Below are 16745 nucleotides of genomic sequence, written 5' to 3' on the forward strand. Positions count from 1 at the left end.
TTTTACTATCTCAAGGTTCCATGTGAAGTTAAAAATGAACCATCTCTGCATAATCTATTTCTCTGTGGCGAATTGCTATGGATTTGAAACCACTTGTGGCCAATTTTCATATTTGAATGATATTGTGATAATAAAAGTATTTGCCAACTATGGTCCTGAAAACACACTGTCCTGCATGTTTTATGTGTGTCCTTGCTTCAGCCCGGCTGATTTCAATTGATGGCATTTGCAATGATCTGAATCAGGTGCATTAAAGGAGGGAGACGTCTAAAACATGCAGGCCAGTGTCCCTTGAGGACCAGGGTTGGGAAATACTGTGTCTATACAAACTTATAGAATCATATTGAGTGTTATTTTCTTCTTTTTTAAAGCACATGCAAAGGAAAGAAATCTAACATGTTAAACTTGGAAAAAAAAGAATGAAAGAAAAAGAAATTGCCTTTTTCTGTGTCAGACGGTACTTGTTGTTTAGAATATAGACCCCTTTGTCGACTGCAACCAGACCCACTTTTGCCCCTGGATCTCCTGTGACTTTAAGCTCAAGCATGCCTTTTTCTCGAGGCAAGTATGATTTCTTGTTTGAGATTAACGTCAACTAAAAAAGAAAGAGAAAAATCCATTAGAGATGTGATTCATTAAATCCTGAAATGTACTTGCAATGTAACATTTTTCTCACCGATCCCATGCAGGTGTCTTCCACATCCACCCAAACAGAGTCAGACACCACTTCTGACTCTGTTGGATGGAAGTAGGCAACGAGGCGAAAGGATGGCAGCATTTCTTTGGTAATTGGAAGTATCACGGTGACCAGTTTATTACCTTCTTTCCTGTATCGTTTATACTGGACCAACTGGCCTCTGCTGAAGACCTGTGGGAAGGGTTAGCTTTACTATGCAACAAAGGGAATCAGACTCTGAAAGCATGCCCATTAACAAGACATAGATTTAAAGAATGTTTCTCACGAGGTATGTGATGTCACAATGTCTATCCTGGTTTTCAAAATTAAGATTAATTTTCATGTTTTCTCCCAAATTCACGAGTGTTTTGTCCAGACCTGCAGTCAGACATTTCAGGTGTTAAAGTGGGACAACCAAGAGAAGTAGAAACCCATGTATTTTGTATGTTACTGATATTACCATGGTCAGAGTTTATTAAAATATGTCTAGAAATCACTTACCTATGTGGATGTAATTGTTGCTTTCTTTTTGGTATGGGTAGGCTGTCATGTTGACTGATGCTTGTCTTTCAGAAGGGATTTGAGGAACATCTGTCCTTGCCTAAAATTAGACAAGCATTTAAAGAAAGGAAAAACAAGTAATTGACAGACTTAACCTGTGATATTATAAAATAGGGAAGAAGAAACTGGTTTCTGGGACTATGGACACAGCTATACTTGTTTCGCTGTCTTTACTACAAGTCTTCTACGTCTTAAGTGAGCGGTGTTTGACCAGCCAAAAACCCTCCGTTTATGCACATGAAAATTTGAATGTGCACTCATCTCAGCACATTTGTTCATATAGCTTCAGAGTTTTATTCTCAGCAAAAATGTAGCCTTTTGATTAGGCCAGCTGAGATCCAAACCTGGGCTCAAGGCGAGCTAATGTTAGGTGGGCCACCAGTTGTAGCTAGTTGAGACAATTGATACTGATTGTTCAAAGACATTACTTGCACTTGATTCTGTTGCATCCTTCCTCATTTTCACCTAATCCCCCTGTAGCCCGCAGAAAATAATAATAATAATAATTTAAAAAAAAACTAAGAGAAAACTACATTTATTGCAGCTTTTATAAAATATTTGCATTACTATCATGATGTAGTAATGACAATGGACCCAAATGCAGCAAGGCAGAGACGACCTGTGTCTGTCTTTCTGCTTTGGGGGAGTTTAAAGCAACTATCACCAGAGCAAAGCACTTTAAGTCACTGGCATACCTTCAGTTGGCTCATGTCCTAAAATAACAAAATTGTTTAGGATTGACCTATAGATTTTGAAAAGGCTTCACAGCAGCTTCTGTCTTAAAAAAAAAAAAAAAAGAAGTTCAAGTAGTTAAAAATATATGAAAGAGATGACTAAGAATTTATACAATAAATAAATAAATAAATAAATAAATAAATAAATAAATAAATAAATAAATAAATAAATACAAGGATGTCAGGAAATTATTTCACAAAAAAAAAAGCCAAAAGCCAAGCAGGTCAATTCCATCTTTTCACTACAGAAGAGTTATTTGACATGAAGGGTCCAAATGACTTACTGCAATAAATAGGAGATCTGAGTTGGCCACTGTATTGACGGTAAGCCTCGCTAATCCATTGGTTCCAGTTAAACCTGTAACTGACCCCGGATCAACTACCACAACCACACTTTTCGCTGGACTCTCATCAGGATTTAAAACTTCAACCTGTTAAGGAAAAAGWAAACCAATACTTGAAAGCATTGTTTTAACTTTTACAATTATGATTTTTTTTTAATCTTCAACACAGGTCAACTCTCTTAGTAACATGCAAAATCCTTTTACAGTTCTGCCAAGCTTATCACTGGTATTGCCACTAATGTGTCAGAAAGGCTTTCACTGATTAAGTAAAACCAACAAAGTTGTTTTTTTTTTGTTGGGGTTTGGGGGCTACACATTTGAGACATATACATGTTACTTACTGTTACATCAAACGATAATCCTGGTTTAAAATATTTGGGCGTTTTCTTAAAGCTGATGGTGTAAGGCGATGTGACAATCTTGATGCCTCCCAACTCAACTTCCACCAGTTCACCACCTATTTGCAATGTTTCATTATTAGTGAATCACTTAAACCTCCAAATACTGATCATGCGTAGCAAAAATTATTTCCAAAAATCTTTCATTTCCTCTCGTCATTCTTACCATTCTCTGTCAGTACACTTGCTTTTATAAATATAGTTTCCCCAACCAGGCTGTCCACATCTTTGATAGTGTTGATGTTCTCCTTTGTTATTTTGGCCTCTCCTTGGCCTTCAACAATCTAAAATGGAATGAAACATATTTTACCATCAAATATAATACCAAATAATATACCATTTTGGAAAGCCACTGTCTGTCATAAATCACATCAAAATTTGAATGGGATCCTAATTAATATTTGTCCAGAAAAGTCTAAAACAACTTACCGGAATTCTCTGGAGAGAATCAGAAATGCTTTTTTTCTGATTTTCATGCATAACTCCAAAAACCACATAGGCTGATCCATCCACTTTTTTACCAAACGTGTACCTGAAACCGTGAATAAAATAAAACAGCTTATTTTCAGTTACAGAGTAAGAAGTTCCTTATGTGTACCAATCAATTTTCCATACGTAGCTTCAATGCTGAATTTGAGTTCTTTGCTGTCCACATAGAAGCAGGGCTGCAAAGGCTTCACTTCCACCTCAAAACTCGGAAGCACTGTGAAAAGATCACTGCACATTTTATCGTTGTCTCCATTTGATGGCCACAGGTATAGCGACCCTAGACTTACCATATTCTTTAACCTCAAACTCTGACACAAAGCTCTGCGTGCTGGTGCTGAACTTTGCAATCACCTTCCAAATCCCTGGGCTACAGCAGAAGATGCACATCAATAGGCAGAGTAGATTATTTTTAACTTGCATCATAAGGTAACTTACCTTACAAGGTCACCAAGATGGTACGTTCCAGAGTGTATTTGTGAATTGAAAATAAAAAAGTCAGATTGTAACGTGGCGCCGTCAGGGGTCTAAATAGAAACATTAAATAAGCCATAGCAGGTATCATCAGTGTAAAAAACTCTTTCCTTCAGAAGCATTTCTGAAGGAAATTGTTATGTTATCCATTATTCTTACACAATAAAGCCATTCAATTTGCTAGAATATGAGTTATGATTAAGGTAATTTATCAAATTAAAAGTGCTTCTTGAAACAAATAACCTTCAAGTTATTTGTTCAATGTTTACAATTGAAAAGTAAACATACTTTTCAATTGCCCACATTTCTGAATGAAAAACGTTTTCAATAACATAATGTAATATTCTAATTCTAAATGTTGAATTTTAGTACTGCAGCAGACAGACATTAGCTGGAGATAGTAACCAGCAACCCTCCCAACCCCACTAGGGACAAGGGCGATAGAAAATAGATGGACATCATTATTAACAGAAATAAAGACTTAAAAGTCAGTCTGTATAAATAATCTCCATAATGTGTTTCACTTGGTGAATTAAGTTACTGAAACAAACGACATTTTTCTAATAATATTGTAATTCAATGAGTAGGATTGTATTACTGACTTGTACTTAAAACTAAGATACTCTTATAGTTACATATGTGACAGAAGTACTTGAGCTTTCTTGAATAATTAGTATGCATATGTGTTATGTTCAGTTTCTTAAACTTTGATATGGTTTCATATATTTAGTTTTGAATATAGTACAATACCACAATCTGAATGTTAATTAAAGCATCAGCTTCGGACGCTCTCTCCACCGGTTCCATGCCAGGCCTGATTGCAAACAATCTGTAGTTGACTGTCAAACAGAACAGAGGGCAGACACTTGTTTACATGTTTCATCACAATTGCACAACATTTCAGTTTGCTGAAAAAGCAAAAAGCATTTTCCTGTGAGAATAACTCTTCATTTCTAACGATAATAACTGTATGGTTTTTGAACGCAAGTCATTTGTTTTTTTAACTTCCCTTGTGTGTGGTAGTTTGTAGTTTTCTTGGCAATATCATATTACAAGGCTTCATTTGCATGTTAGGCAACACTAAGGCCCCCATCCTTCGTCCTGTCCACACCACAGGATGCAACGGCACTGAAAACGATGAATGCTGCGCTAATCAGTGACGCTCTAACGCAGAACGATTAAAAAAAACAAAACAAAAAAACAAAAAACCCGCTCCAAACAGTGCTATATTTGTTCCTTGTGAGAGTGATGCACATGCAGAATAGAGACAGAGACATGGACCCATGTCTCTGTTTTTTTTTTTTTTAAAGAACTCCCCCAGTAATTTATAAGCATTTTTGGAAGTGAACCATGGTATGAAAGATGGGGATAAAAGACATACTCCATGAGTAATACTTACCATTGCTATTGGGGGTGTAGATAGTTTTGTCAGTCTGGATGAAAATATAACCAGGCTCAAACGAAACCAACACAACTTTCTCCAGCAAACTGTCACCAAAGTTTGCTTGAAGGTAAACATAGTGCTTCCTCTTTGAGTCGATTTCAAACTCATCAGCAGGGATCTGAGAAACAACAGTAACCCGGTTAATTAAAAGTTAGATCATTTTTAAAAATCCGCTCAAAGGTAAGTATTAACTATTACAGAATTATGAAATATATACATTAGTAGATATAAAAAGAAAATAAATGCCTATTTTTTATACCAACATGAATGTTAACCGTGAAACACTTTGTAACAATTATGTAACAAAAAGATTACTTAAAATTTTATATTAGATTAAGCATACTAATGCTAATAAGCATACTAATGGGTTTTGATATGATTTTACCGTTATTCTTCCGAGATTCTGGAAATGTCCTTCTTTTGTAAGCCTCACATGTGTCGATGCTAATTTTTTTGCTTTTGTTGGAAAACTCCATGCAGCAATTTCAACAGAAATCTCTGTTTCAGATTCGCAGTCTTGAATTTCCACAAATATGTTTTCTGCTGCACCAACTCGCAACAAGTTGGGGGCGGACAAAACTTTCCTGTTGAGAAAAAAAAAGTAGGCAGAAGTTGTATAATAAACTATAAAGAAAAACTTTTTTTTTGTAAATTAATTCTTTCATTCCTGTTGAACAGATCCAACAGCTGTTTTTCAATTTAGAAGAAAACATATTCCATAAGAGGCTAAAACCAAATCTAAATTGAGTTTTACCCCAAATAAAAGGTAAATTAGAGTGTAATGTTTAACCTTCAGCATTTCAGGATTGAACATTATCTGGACTTAGATCCAATGGTAGAACGATGAAACGTTTCATCATAGCTCTGGACTTGGTCCGTTGCTTTATTTGCTTTGTCTGGTTCATGGAACCAAATAAAGCCTGAAATAGACAGTAAATGTACTGCCATTTTAGTGCAAACAGTACTTTGATCTGAGTGACAACGATGGAATCAAAGTTTAAGCAGCACTTTTAATATTCAATAATTAAAAATCACCTTTTTCGTTTTATGTAAAGTTTTCATTTGGTTACTGTAGGCAATGTTTACATTTTGCTGTTTTTAAAGCATGTTTGCTTCAATGCTATTGCAATGACAACACAATAAAAATTATGCAGACGCAACACTGTTGGGATAAGACGCTGCATTTGGCAAAAGCACACATCCACTATGTTTTGTCATGAACTAAAGCAAAACAAATTCTAAACAGGCTCTGAGACAATAAATACATTATTAACTGCAGCGAAGAATCAAATCAAGAGTCGAATGAGAAAGATCATCCCTGATTTACTATCGTGCACTGAGGATCATAACTTGAATGAAACGTTGGCTCATTTAATCTAAAAGCAACAAGTATCAATTATAGAAAAAAAGAAAAAGTTTTCCAGATATACTTACAAAGGAAATGCACTCGACTGAGAAGTCAGACAGGAAAAAGCCACCAGCAGGAGCTGTAGAGCAGAGAATCCCATCATTGATCCCATCTCTGCTGTGGCTACAGATCGCTGGTGTGCCTGTCTTTTATCTTCAGGCAGCAGGATCCTCTTCCTGCCTCTTTTACTTTGTCCAATTGAAAGACAGTTAACCAGCTTACGCATTTATAATTTGTCAAATGGTGAAGCAAGTGATGATCACTATAAAAAGGCACTCTGTTAGAGAGACAAACTGAACAACGGGCTATTTTACAGTATGATTGATTTATGTATATTAAGAACACTGGAGTGTTTTGATCTTCTACGTTGACGGGCCAAAACACAACATGATTGCACTGCACCAAACAGATTCTTTAAGACAGAATTTAAGATTGTTAAAAATATGTATTCTTTAAAATTAATTCACCAAAAGTATGTAGTATTTTTAATGTATATCTTTTTCAGCATTAGATTTACCTTAGATTGAGATAGGTGAAGCCTGAGCTTCACTTTTCACACTGATTCCAGATTCTTTGAAATCTGAGTTTTTCCTTTTTTAGTAAGATCTTTTGTACGATTTGCCTGGTTATAGAGTGAGGTGGGAATTTGTGTGTGCAGGGGGTGTTGTGCTGCCCGTGGTGCACTGCACCTTTAAAGAAAAAGGATTAATATGATAAGCTAGCAATTTGTCGATATGTTTATAATTGCATTTATAAGGTGAAGTAGCAACTAAAGCTGTCAGACATGTATTGGTGAAAAAGTTGAAATATTTATGTAAAAGCAAACAAAACCAGAAATATGGTAAGTTAGATAATTAAACTGTCAGGCTTTATGCGTTTCTGAGTTGTTTTTTCACATTTATTTGCTGATCAATATATTTGGTTGTTTAATCATTGTCAGGGTTTCATCGTTTCCTTAGAATGTGTACTTCTTTTGTTCAGTTTTTACTTCGTTTGCTTCACCAGCTACTTGAACTTTGATCCAACAAAGAAAGACAATAATATGACCAGAACAAATGTACCCAATTTAGACTAAGACATATGTCTTAGTCCAAATGTGTATGTTATGTACCCAAATTGAGGTGGTAAAATAATAAAACAACTTGACAAAATTGTCGTTTTGCAATTGTTGAATAATACTTTTGCTCTGTAATACTCAAGAATGTTCCTCGTGTTAAACCAATGTTTCCCAAGCCTCGTCTCGGAGCCACAGTGGCCCAGCTTCAGCACGCCAAATTTCAATTGATGGCTGATTAACAAAGTTTTGCTGAGCATAACTCATCTGGTTCAGGGTTGGGAAACACTGTGCTGTTTATATTAAATGGTCCATTTGAATTCTGTGAAGTTATCGGTAAAAACTCCCTTTCCAGTAGTAAAAAGGATATTAATGTGTGAGCTGCACCAGTACCCTCAACATTTGATTTTGTGACTCAGCAGGTTGTAAAATCCAGTGGCTTAGCGAGTCATAGCTATTTTGGTAGATCGATACAGCTGGCAGACTCAGTAAATACACCAAGACCCTAACAAAGCATTGTAGCAAAGTGAATTGTAACATGTTTATTCTGAGTGGATTTAAATTGCTAAAACAGACTATGTGTCTGAATCACTATAGGATCTGTTTAATTTCCAGAGCACCCAGTGACATGACATGTTCTTTCATACTTTTAGACAACTATTTCTACTAATATCTTCACATCACCTGACTGTGACCCACAAATATTTAAAGAAGGTATTTAAGGTAGTAAAGAAGAATTTATGTATATAATGAGAGCTGAAACAGAGAAAGATGGGGAAAACAGTTTCAATTCCAGACAATAATTAAAGATGAGACACCCAAGAGATTTTTAATAATACTGTCAGCAGATGTTAAAAAACTGCAAAATGAAGCATATTTAAAATTGGATGGTTATTTCCTTGAGTTCAGTTACTGCTGACATGCAAAAGTGGAGTACAGATCGACCATCTCCTCTATGCCAAGGCAGGTAGGTTGGTAGTCATTAAGACGGCACTCTGCTTCTGAGGGCCAGTACTCGATCCAGGTCCTCTCCCCGAGCAAATACTGAAATCTAAACAGGGACAAGAACAGAAATACGTGGAATGGTGAGTTGCCCAGCTCTCTGTAAATTGCTGGTACAAATATGAATAAACTTGCAATGACTTATGAGTGGCTGCAAATTAGAGGATGTTTATAAAGGACTATCTCCTAATGTCCATAAACCCACATTTGCTTCTGGTTGTCTCTGAGAATGTCATTGGATGATCCCATGATCAGGTAGGTTTTGCCTTTTTCCAGATTTAATGCTTCTCTGCAGTACTGACGACTGAAAAATGTGCGCAGTTTACCAACAGCATCTGCATCAATCGGTCCTGTGGTTCAAAAGCAGATGAGAACAAAAAAAGGAGAAAGAAAAAAAACACATTTTTAGACAATATGGTATTACTGTAAGTGAAATGTGCTGCTTTTTCACTGTGACTCAATAGCTAATCTACCCTTTATGCCTTTTAAACCTCTGTATACAAGCAAAAACACTTGGATACAGTGTTAGTAGGAGGTACAGAAGAATGAAAGTAATCACAATAACAGATGGCACTGCACTACAGTAACATTTAAATTAGGTTTTTACACTAACGAGCTACATCTCCTTACAACACAAAAGCAAGTTTAACAAAAGACATAATCAGATACAGTGTCTATAAATATTTTATGCGACTGTCTCCACTTCCATCTAGGAATTATTTAAAGTTTTGAAAATATAGGTACCCACCTTCTTTAATAACCATGACAATGCGCATTATGTAAAAGTCTGCAAACGACTCAAAATCAGTCCCTTCCACCGTAGCTTTGAATGCTGTGTGCAGACAATGTGGTAGTTATGAATAATCAAACTTGCTGTATTTTGGTTGGGTAGGAATTTTGTCTACTTCCAGCCCACTTGCTGTTTCTTACCAAAATCTATTTTGCTGGTCCCTGTGTTCTCACAAATCTTAGCTATGCGCTCATCAGTGCTGTTTCTGTAGCGCTTCTGCATGTTGCATCTCTCTGAAACATTATAAGAGATGCAGGGTGATTTTAGCATGGCTCTTTTACTTGAAATAAAAAAATGTCTTGGAAACTTAATCATTGATCCATTGGAGATTGTTGCTAGATGTAGAACAGAGACAGCATTTTTTTTCATTCAGCCCACAATTCTGTTTGTAAAAATTTTTGTTGGTCTGATGTAATATTCTAATCCTAAATGTCCTGTTTCCATTAGCTGCAAGAGAAAAAAATATTATAAAAGACAAAAACAAAGTATTTAACATCCTTTGTTAAATTTTGTCAGTCTGTGTCATTAATCTACATATTGGGTTTCACTTAATGAATTGAGTTACTGAAAAACATCAACATTTGAACAATAGTCTAATTCATTAGCTTAATCTCTAGAAAGGGACTTTATTTGTGTACATATACTGGTCATCTTGCAGATTATGTTCAGTCTCTCACTGAATTTCATTGCAGTCTTAAGTCTCATTTGTATATTATTACATAACTTAATTGATTTGGAGAAATTGGAATGCAGAAAAGCAAATGTTTAATTTGTCATTCAAATTAAGACAATTGGACTCAGTTTTTTTTCTTACCTTCAACACAGATGCATTCATAACCTATACAGATCTTTAAATTCAGCGTCTTTGGATGGTAAAATTTCACACATGGTGCTTCTAAAATGAGAAATAAAGTTATTTTAATATCTCAAAGCCTATTAAAAGATCTAAAATAAAAATACTAGGTACTTTATTTGGTCCATTATATTATATATTTTTTGCTTTCTAAAAATATTTTAAACAACTGCTCTCTATTTGTTAAGGCGCTATTAGACATGAAGAAATGTCTAATAAAAGTCTATTAGTCATTAATACATATGTGAAATGGAATGAAAGCTGTTTCACACAAAACAGTCTTGAAGCCCATCCCGCTAAAACTTACGCTCATAGTACTCATACACAGACACGGCTGCTGGCTGTAAGACGCCAACTTTTAATGTCTGATGGATCCTAAAGCTGATCTCCTCTGGTTGTGTGTGTGAAACCTGGTAAGAGATTTACATTTATGACGGAGCAACTAACAAATGAGGAAAAAGCTCAAAAGAAAGGTGAATTATTACCTTGTCCAGATAGATGATGAGTGAGCCTCTTTCAGACAGAACTGTGTTCATCTCATACCTTGCAATGGTGCGGTCAGGTCCTGTAGACAGCTGCACAAACAAATAAACATGTGGCCTCAATCATCTAATAAACTTTAAAACACCTCGGAATATCAAAAACGTCCAACACTGAATGTTAAAACTCTTCTATGTTCATTTTTCTCAATCTGTCACCAAGTTCAGATCCTGCGTGTCAACAGTGAAGCCGGTTAGAAGGCCGATGTCCAAGATTGACATGGTTGCGTCTCGATTCCTGTCCTTATACCTGTATGTGGAACACACAGAGCAGCTTATGTCATTTCAGGTAATTCTTTTTAACAAAAGTTGAAGTGTGAACAATACTCACAAAACATCTATCTTAAGTTTGTATGTCTTCCTATCCTCATCTGATATTCCTGAAGAAACTATGAATGAAATATGCACAATCTTTTTGAGCAAATCACAAGAAGAGATAAAATGGCAAGATGTTGCAAAACAAAACAATGTCTAAAAATTACCTGGGATTAGTTGCACAGAGAGATTGAACTTCTGGCAATCACTTTCCTTTTCTTTAGGAATGGTGTAATACACCGACACCATCTGACATTGAGAGTAAAATTATTGTGTTGTAACGTTAGAACAAGACGTGATCTGTCTAAATGTGCCTCACATGCAAAATAACCAATGACAAAAATGCAACTATTTTCCAAAATGCAATTGATTTGCAATGAGATTTAGAATCTAAACAATAATTTTAACATGGCAAACAGTAAACAGACTGCAGGGGATTAATTTAGGCTGCACTATGTCCTCTTCAGATATCAATTAACCATCACACGGTTTTAGCGCAACGCTCAAAATCCTTTGTAAATGCGCACAAAGGATCAGTGTGACCCTGTTGGAACAACACTAGAGCAACTAACAACTGTTCCCTGTTTCTAAAGAACAGAGATTTCCATATTATTCATTAGAATAAGAACAGTGCATAGCATACATGCATACAAGTTCAGATTTTCCACATCAAAAGTACCTGAGATGAAAAACAGATATTCTGAAAAACCTTTAAAAGATGGAATTCAAACAAAATTTTAAAGCTCAGAATTATTTTGTAAAAAGTAATCAACAAAATTAATCAAACCAGAGGTAGCTGTATTTCATAAAATCCTTGATACATGAAAAGAGAAGGTCTCATTTGATTACATTTTATATGATGGAATATGCAGAGAGAATAGAATTAGGCTGAAAGGTATATTGCTTTATTTTTACACTTTCTGTCTGAAAGCTTTTGCTTAATGTTCATGGTTCACAGTTCATACACTGCTAAAAAATATATTAGTACTTGCATGGAGTATAACACAAAGTTACTTACTGTCACTGTTGCTTCTCCAATTCCTGAAGAAGTAACTTTAACATCCTGGTTGATGTAAGGAACCTGTCAAGATTTTAACTTGTAATTTTGGAAAAAGCAAATCATAAAAAAGTTTAAATGTTGTAAATGTGAAGGAAGGTTGTGATCTCACTTTAGATGTTCTTGTGACAAAGTAATTTCCTCTGTTAAAGTTGAACTTGACAGGCCTTGATCTGCCCGGCAACAAGATGCTAACATTTAGATCATATTCTGGTTCTTTAGCTTTGGTCCAGTACTCTGCCACGGCCTGGTACACGATAATAGTGGCCTGGGAAGACAGAAAAATTACAAATGAGAAGAATTAAGAAAAATTCCAGTTTAACTAACAAATTATATTTTTCTAACAACTAGAAGGTTGCAAGAAGAAAAGTTATGAGTTACCTGGGTTGATCCGTAGCCTCCACCCACAAACTGTTGTTGGTTAAACCATCTAACAATAGGCCGTGCATCGTCAAAGTGCTATAATGAAAAAAAAAATTACAAAACTAGCAGTTCTTTCTCTATATATATGCTGCGTAATTTCAATGCCTTCTTTCCCCACTTACTTGCTTTTTCCATACTGAATTCACTAAGCAGTCTGTGCTAAATTCATGCAGAAGTAATGCTTCCCTAGTCCTGGTAATACAATCAGTTCTCCCTTCACCCACAATAACAGGATGAAAAAGTAATGCAGAAAAATATATTCTCATTTTTAATGTTACTTTAGTTAACCTTCCCAGATCCAGACATTATGCTTCTGGCTGTTTAATTTATTTATTTTATTTTTCAAGGGAATTTTCATTTTCCTTTAATTTTCTCATTGATTTTTGTCAGATGCATTTCAAACTACATACAGCAATCTGTGTCCAATGGGAAATGTTTGTTCTGTTGACTCCCAATTAAAATACACTTTCTAAAAACATTGCGATTGCAATTTTTTTCCTATGTTTGGTTTTGTTTTCATTTCGTTTAATTTATTTATGTACTGTAAAAGTAGCAATTTTTTTAAGCAAACCAAATGAAAAAACAGATTTTAAGACCTAAAGAAATAAAAATCTCAGAAAATGTATTAATAGCTGCTATGTATATTGAGGACTGACATTAGTAATGGTATTCATAACAAAAATCATAACATGTTTTGTGTTCTTAATGTTTTTAAAGTGATAAAATTATATTAAATAATTCTGAAAATTATTTTGTCCCCAACCAGTAGCACAAATGTCAAATGACTTATTTGCTCTGATTTTCATGAATAAACACACAGATGCAGCTTTTCCCTGAAATGCATGTGATGTCTCATTTCAATGAAAACATTTGGGTTCAATGCACAGATGTTATAAGCTTAAGTACAGCATCTTGGTACAAGGCTCCCTCAACGTGATTAAAATGTTACCAATTTTAGGTTATTATAGATTTCAGAAATTTATTTGGAATATGCTCTAGTTTAAGCATTATTTTCCCTAATTTGCCATTAAATATCCAAACTGAAATGGCTCTCACTGCTATCCACCAGCGAAAAGATATTGCCTGCAAAATCCCACATAAAAAGCTATTCATTAATTTAAAAAAACCCCCAAAAAACATTAAAACAACACTGTTTTCATGTTATAAAACAGGGCTGCTCCAGTTGATGTTAAATTTTTTTGCGTTTCAATATAATAATAATAAAATCACCATAACTCTATATTTATGGAACAATTTCTCACCTGAGCTCTGACCAGAGCCAAGAGAGCATAACCTGTCGCCTCTTGTGTGAATGTCTGTTTTCCAGATATAGGCCAGTGGTTCAACTCTGAAAAACAGAAACATTTTGAAATGTTTTGAAATATTTCTGACATACTTAATAAATTACAATTCTACAACCCAGACAGCCCTAACCACCCAAACCAGGGCCGACCCAAGCCTCTTATAATTAATGTAACTTATGAGTTGATTTAAAAATAATGTTTGCTTTAGTCACATAAATTATCATGCTCTGCAGCAAACATATTGCTAACTACAGCGTAGAACAGCTCATTGGTACATTAATGATTTAGCCATGCAGCCTGATATAAAAACATTTTGCTAGTTTGCGATGTCAAACATCGCAAACTTTTAATTATTGTCATCCAACGTTATCAAGCAAAAAAACCTTCAAAAATATATAGGGCCAACGAGAATCAAGAGCAATTATTTTTTTCATTTTGCCTGTATAAATTATTTCTACATGATCAAATATATATTATCGTAAAAAAAAAAAAAAAAAAAAAAAAGCACCCGCTTAGTTTTCTTGTGCCTTGGGCCGGCCCTGACCCAAACACACACATACGCATGTCTTCCTATCTTCACAAAGTCGTCACCTTGACTTCCATTTATTTTTCATTCATTTATCCTAAGCCTAACCATAATTTAAACTCAATTCACACCTTAGTCCTAAACCTAACCCTCAAAACAGCACTTCTACCTATGGGCCCCAGGCCCTAAGACGCAGCATGCATGCATACATACATATGTGTGTGCAACTTATTTAGATTTTTTTTGGGTAGTGCAAATACCAGGAGAAGCAAACTTGTAGAGGATTTCCCGGTTAAGTTTGTTTTCATTGGCCAGAGCGTATGATGTAATGGCGACGGCATAAGAGTTGACGAGGTTGGGGAGACGTCCCTCAAGGTAGGTGACAGCTCTTGATATACTGGATGGAAGACTCTAGGGAAATGAAAAGGAGAACATGGAAATGTAATGGTTTGTTGGGAAGTCATCGAGAAAGATCATTGTGAAGACATAAACCTTTAATATTCGCTTCTGTTCATTGTCAGAGTTGTTTTTTCACGTTCATTGTTTTGACAAACCTTTAGTACAAACAGTTTTGAACTAAATAAACAAGTTAAAAACACAGTGTGATGGAATCGAGGTACTCACATGTACTGTTACTTCACATATTGTGCGTGATTCCTGCAGGGCAATCAGGCAGAAGGCCGTCATGGAGGCATCTGAGTCTGTGCCAAGCACATCACCCTGAATAAGTACAAATGCAAACACCAACATGTCAGGTAAAATATTCATCATGATGGTTCAAATAAATGAAACACTGGGTTTTGTTTCATTAATGAATTCTCAGTTTCATAGCAGATGATATTTTAATAGTGAAAATAAACATGGCACAAGAGGTAAAGGCATTTGTGTTTGGTAGATTTTTTTGCAACAATGCTTCTTTACAACAAATGTAAATACTGTAAAAAATACATACTGTTTATTTAGCTTTAGATGCTGCATGTTGTACAGCAGAGCCAATGCTGAGCCCATTAAAACATGAAATATCTTCCCTGCCAGTGCTAAGCAGCTTATTCTGCTGTTGACTCTGGTTCCTTGTCATTTACTGAGTCGTATGACTTTTAGAAAAAGACATAAAAAAATGTAGCAATTTGATCATTTAACTAACAAAGACCTTCATCATGCAACTTTTGACTCAGGCTGGTCAACAGTTTGGTCACACACTGCTGTGAGAGCAGCAACAGAAATCAGCCTTTGTTACAAATAAGTCAGTTTGGTTACGCTGGTCACTCTGGCATTAATGGCACCCAAACTGATCCAAAATTTTCTGTGAAACTAAGATCCTGACGACAAGCTAATCCATCTTCTCCACTCCTTTCTTTGCCATGAAAAAAAAGATGATTTGGGAATGCTTTGATGGACCCAACTCACATTTTTCACTATGTTGTTCCACTCACAGATGCAATTTCCTTAAATATGTGCCACTATGTTAGTAGAAATAAACAGTCCTTTCAGGATATAGTCTATGTAGTGGTGCACTAACCTGCATCTCTCCATGGATCACGTTTCCAACTTCTCTAAACATGCCATTAGGTTGCTGAGCGTTGAGGATCAGATACTTCACTGCACCACAAATGTGATCATTTTGCACTGCTATCAAGTTGTAAGCTAAAGAAAACACCTTGGCAACATATGCTGTCAGCCTTATGGGGGAGAAAAAACATTAATAATTTAGTTAATCAAACTGCACATAGAACAAATACTAAGATGTGAGGTATTGTCTCCAAAATATATAATTGAACCTTGAATGCCTTACCAGGTGCTACTTCCACGACTAGCAAACACAGAAAATGAGCCATCGCCTTTACGAAACGCTAGCTCGTTGTTGTATCCTAAACAGATAGTAAATTGTTATTTTATTCACAAATAACCTTGCATTCATTTAGTCAACAATAAGAAAATTTATTATTTTAAAGGAAATCCATTTCTCTTTACATCTAAATGACTTTACCAGTTTTTATGTGCCGAAGAGCCTCATTACGTTTGTTCAAACCAACAGCCTCCCACTGATTGGTTTTGTCCAAATATATGGTTGCAATGACTGGCAGAGTCATGAGGATCATGTTCCCCTCACCCTCACCTCCGGGCTGGTAGAACAGATTACCCATAGATCTGCCACTGATGGGATTCTCCACAAGTCCAGAATCCTGTTCTCTGCCTGCACACACAAAATAAAATCAGTAAATGTACGAATAGATGAAAAATTTTAATATTCCAACTAGGGCTGAAACGATTCCTCGAGTGATTCGAGTACCTCGATTATTAAAATTCCTCGAGGAAAATTGACCTGTCTCGAAGCTTCGTTAATTTATGTTTTATCA

General features: G+C 35.5%; 2 protein-coding genes across 2 annotated transcripts in view; both read right to left on the reverse strand.

The window, feature by feature from the left end:
- Nucleotides 1–6656, reverse strand: part of LOC103476998 (complement C3-like) — a 25612-nt gene extending 18956 nt beyond the window's left edge. Inside the window, 15 exon segments of the mRNA XM_008430203.2 lie at nucleotides 440–595; nucleotides 677–868; nucleotides 963–1054; nucleotides 1178–1277; nucleotides 2256–2402; nucleotides 2657–2772; nucleotides 2880–2997; nucleotides 3143–3245; nucleotides 3329–3416; nucleotides 3490–3569; nucleotides 3638–3726; nucleotides 4424–4512; nucleotides 5073–5235; nucleotides 5503–5701; nucleotides 6552–6656. Coding sequence (XP_008428425.2) covers nucleotides 440–595; nucleotides 677–868; nucleotides 963–1054; nucleotides 1178–1277; nucleotides 2256–2402; nucleotides 2657–2772; nucleotides 2880–2997; nucleotides 3143–3245; nucleotides 3329–3416; nucleotides 3490–3569; nucleotides 3638–3726; nucleotides 4424–4512; nucleotides 5073–5235; nucleotides 5503–5701; nucleotides 6552–6637 — 1818 coding nt within the window. The 5' untranslated portion in view covers nucleotides 6638–6656.
- A 1767-nt stretch (nucleotides 6657–8423) lies between these two features.
- LOC103476323 (complement C3-like) overlaps nucleotides 8424–16745 on the reverse strand; it is a 24156-nt gene continuing 15834 nt past the window's right edge. Inside the window, exons 24-42 of the mRNA XM_008428979.2 lie at nucleotides 16376–16582; nucleotides 16181–16256; nucleotides 15908–16067; nucleotides 15013–15108; nucleotides 14649–14799; nucleotides 13821–13906; nucleotides 12517–12594; nucleotides 12248–12403; nucleotides 12097–12159; nucleotides 11246–11327; nucleotides 11095–11152; nucleotides 10923–11013; nucleotides 10710–10799; nucleotides 10532–10634; nucleotides 10186–10266; nucleotides 9512–9604; nucleotides 9330–9413; nucleotides 8787–8931; nucleotides 8424–8630 (exon numbers count right to left, since the gene is read on the reverse strand). Coding sequence (XP_008427201.1) covers nucleotides 8489–8630; nucleotides 8787–8931; nucleotides 9330–9413; nucleotides 9512–9604; nucleotides 10186–10266; nucleotides 10532–10634; nucleotides 10710–10799; nucleotides 10923–11013; nucleotides 11095–11152; nucleotides 11246–11327; nucleotides 12097–12159; nucleotides 12248–12403; nucleotides 12517–12594; nucleotides 13821–13906; nucleotides 14649–14799; nucleotides 15013–15108; nucleotides 15908–16067; nucleotides 16181–16256; nucleotides 16376–16582 — 2042 coding nt within the window. The 3' untranslated portion in view covers nucleotides 8424–8488. The remainder of the gene's footprint in view (nucleotides 8631–8786; nucleotides 8932–9329; nucleotides 9414–9511; nucleotides 9605–10185; nucleotides 10267–10531; nucleotides 10635–10709; nucleotides 10800–10922; nucleotides 11014–11094; nucleotides 11153–11245; nucleotides 11328–12096; nucleotides 12160–12247; nucleotides 12404–12516; nucleotides 12595–13820; nucleotides 13907–14648; nucleotides 14800–15012; nucleotides 15109–15907; nucleotides 16068–16180; nucleotides 16257–16375; nucleotides 16583–16745) is intronic.

Source organism: Poecilia reticulata, linkage group LG1 (genome assembly GCF_000633615.1).
Source record: "Poecilia reticulata strain Guanapo linkage group LG1, Guppy_female_1.0+MT, whole genome shotgun sequence".
NCBI classification, from domain to species: Eukaryota; Metazoa; Chordata; class Actinopteri; order Cyprinodontiformes; family Poeciliidae; genus Poecilia; species Poecilia reticulata.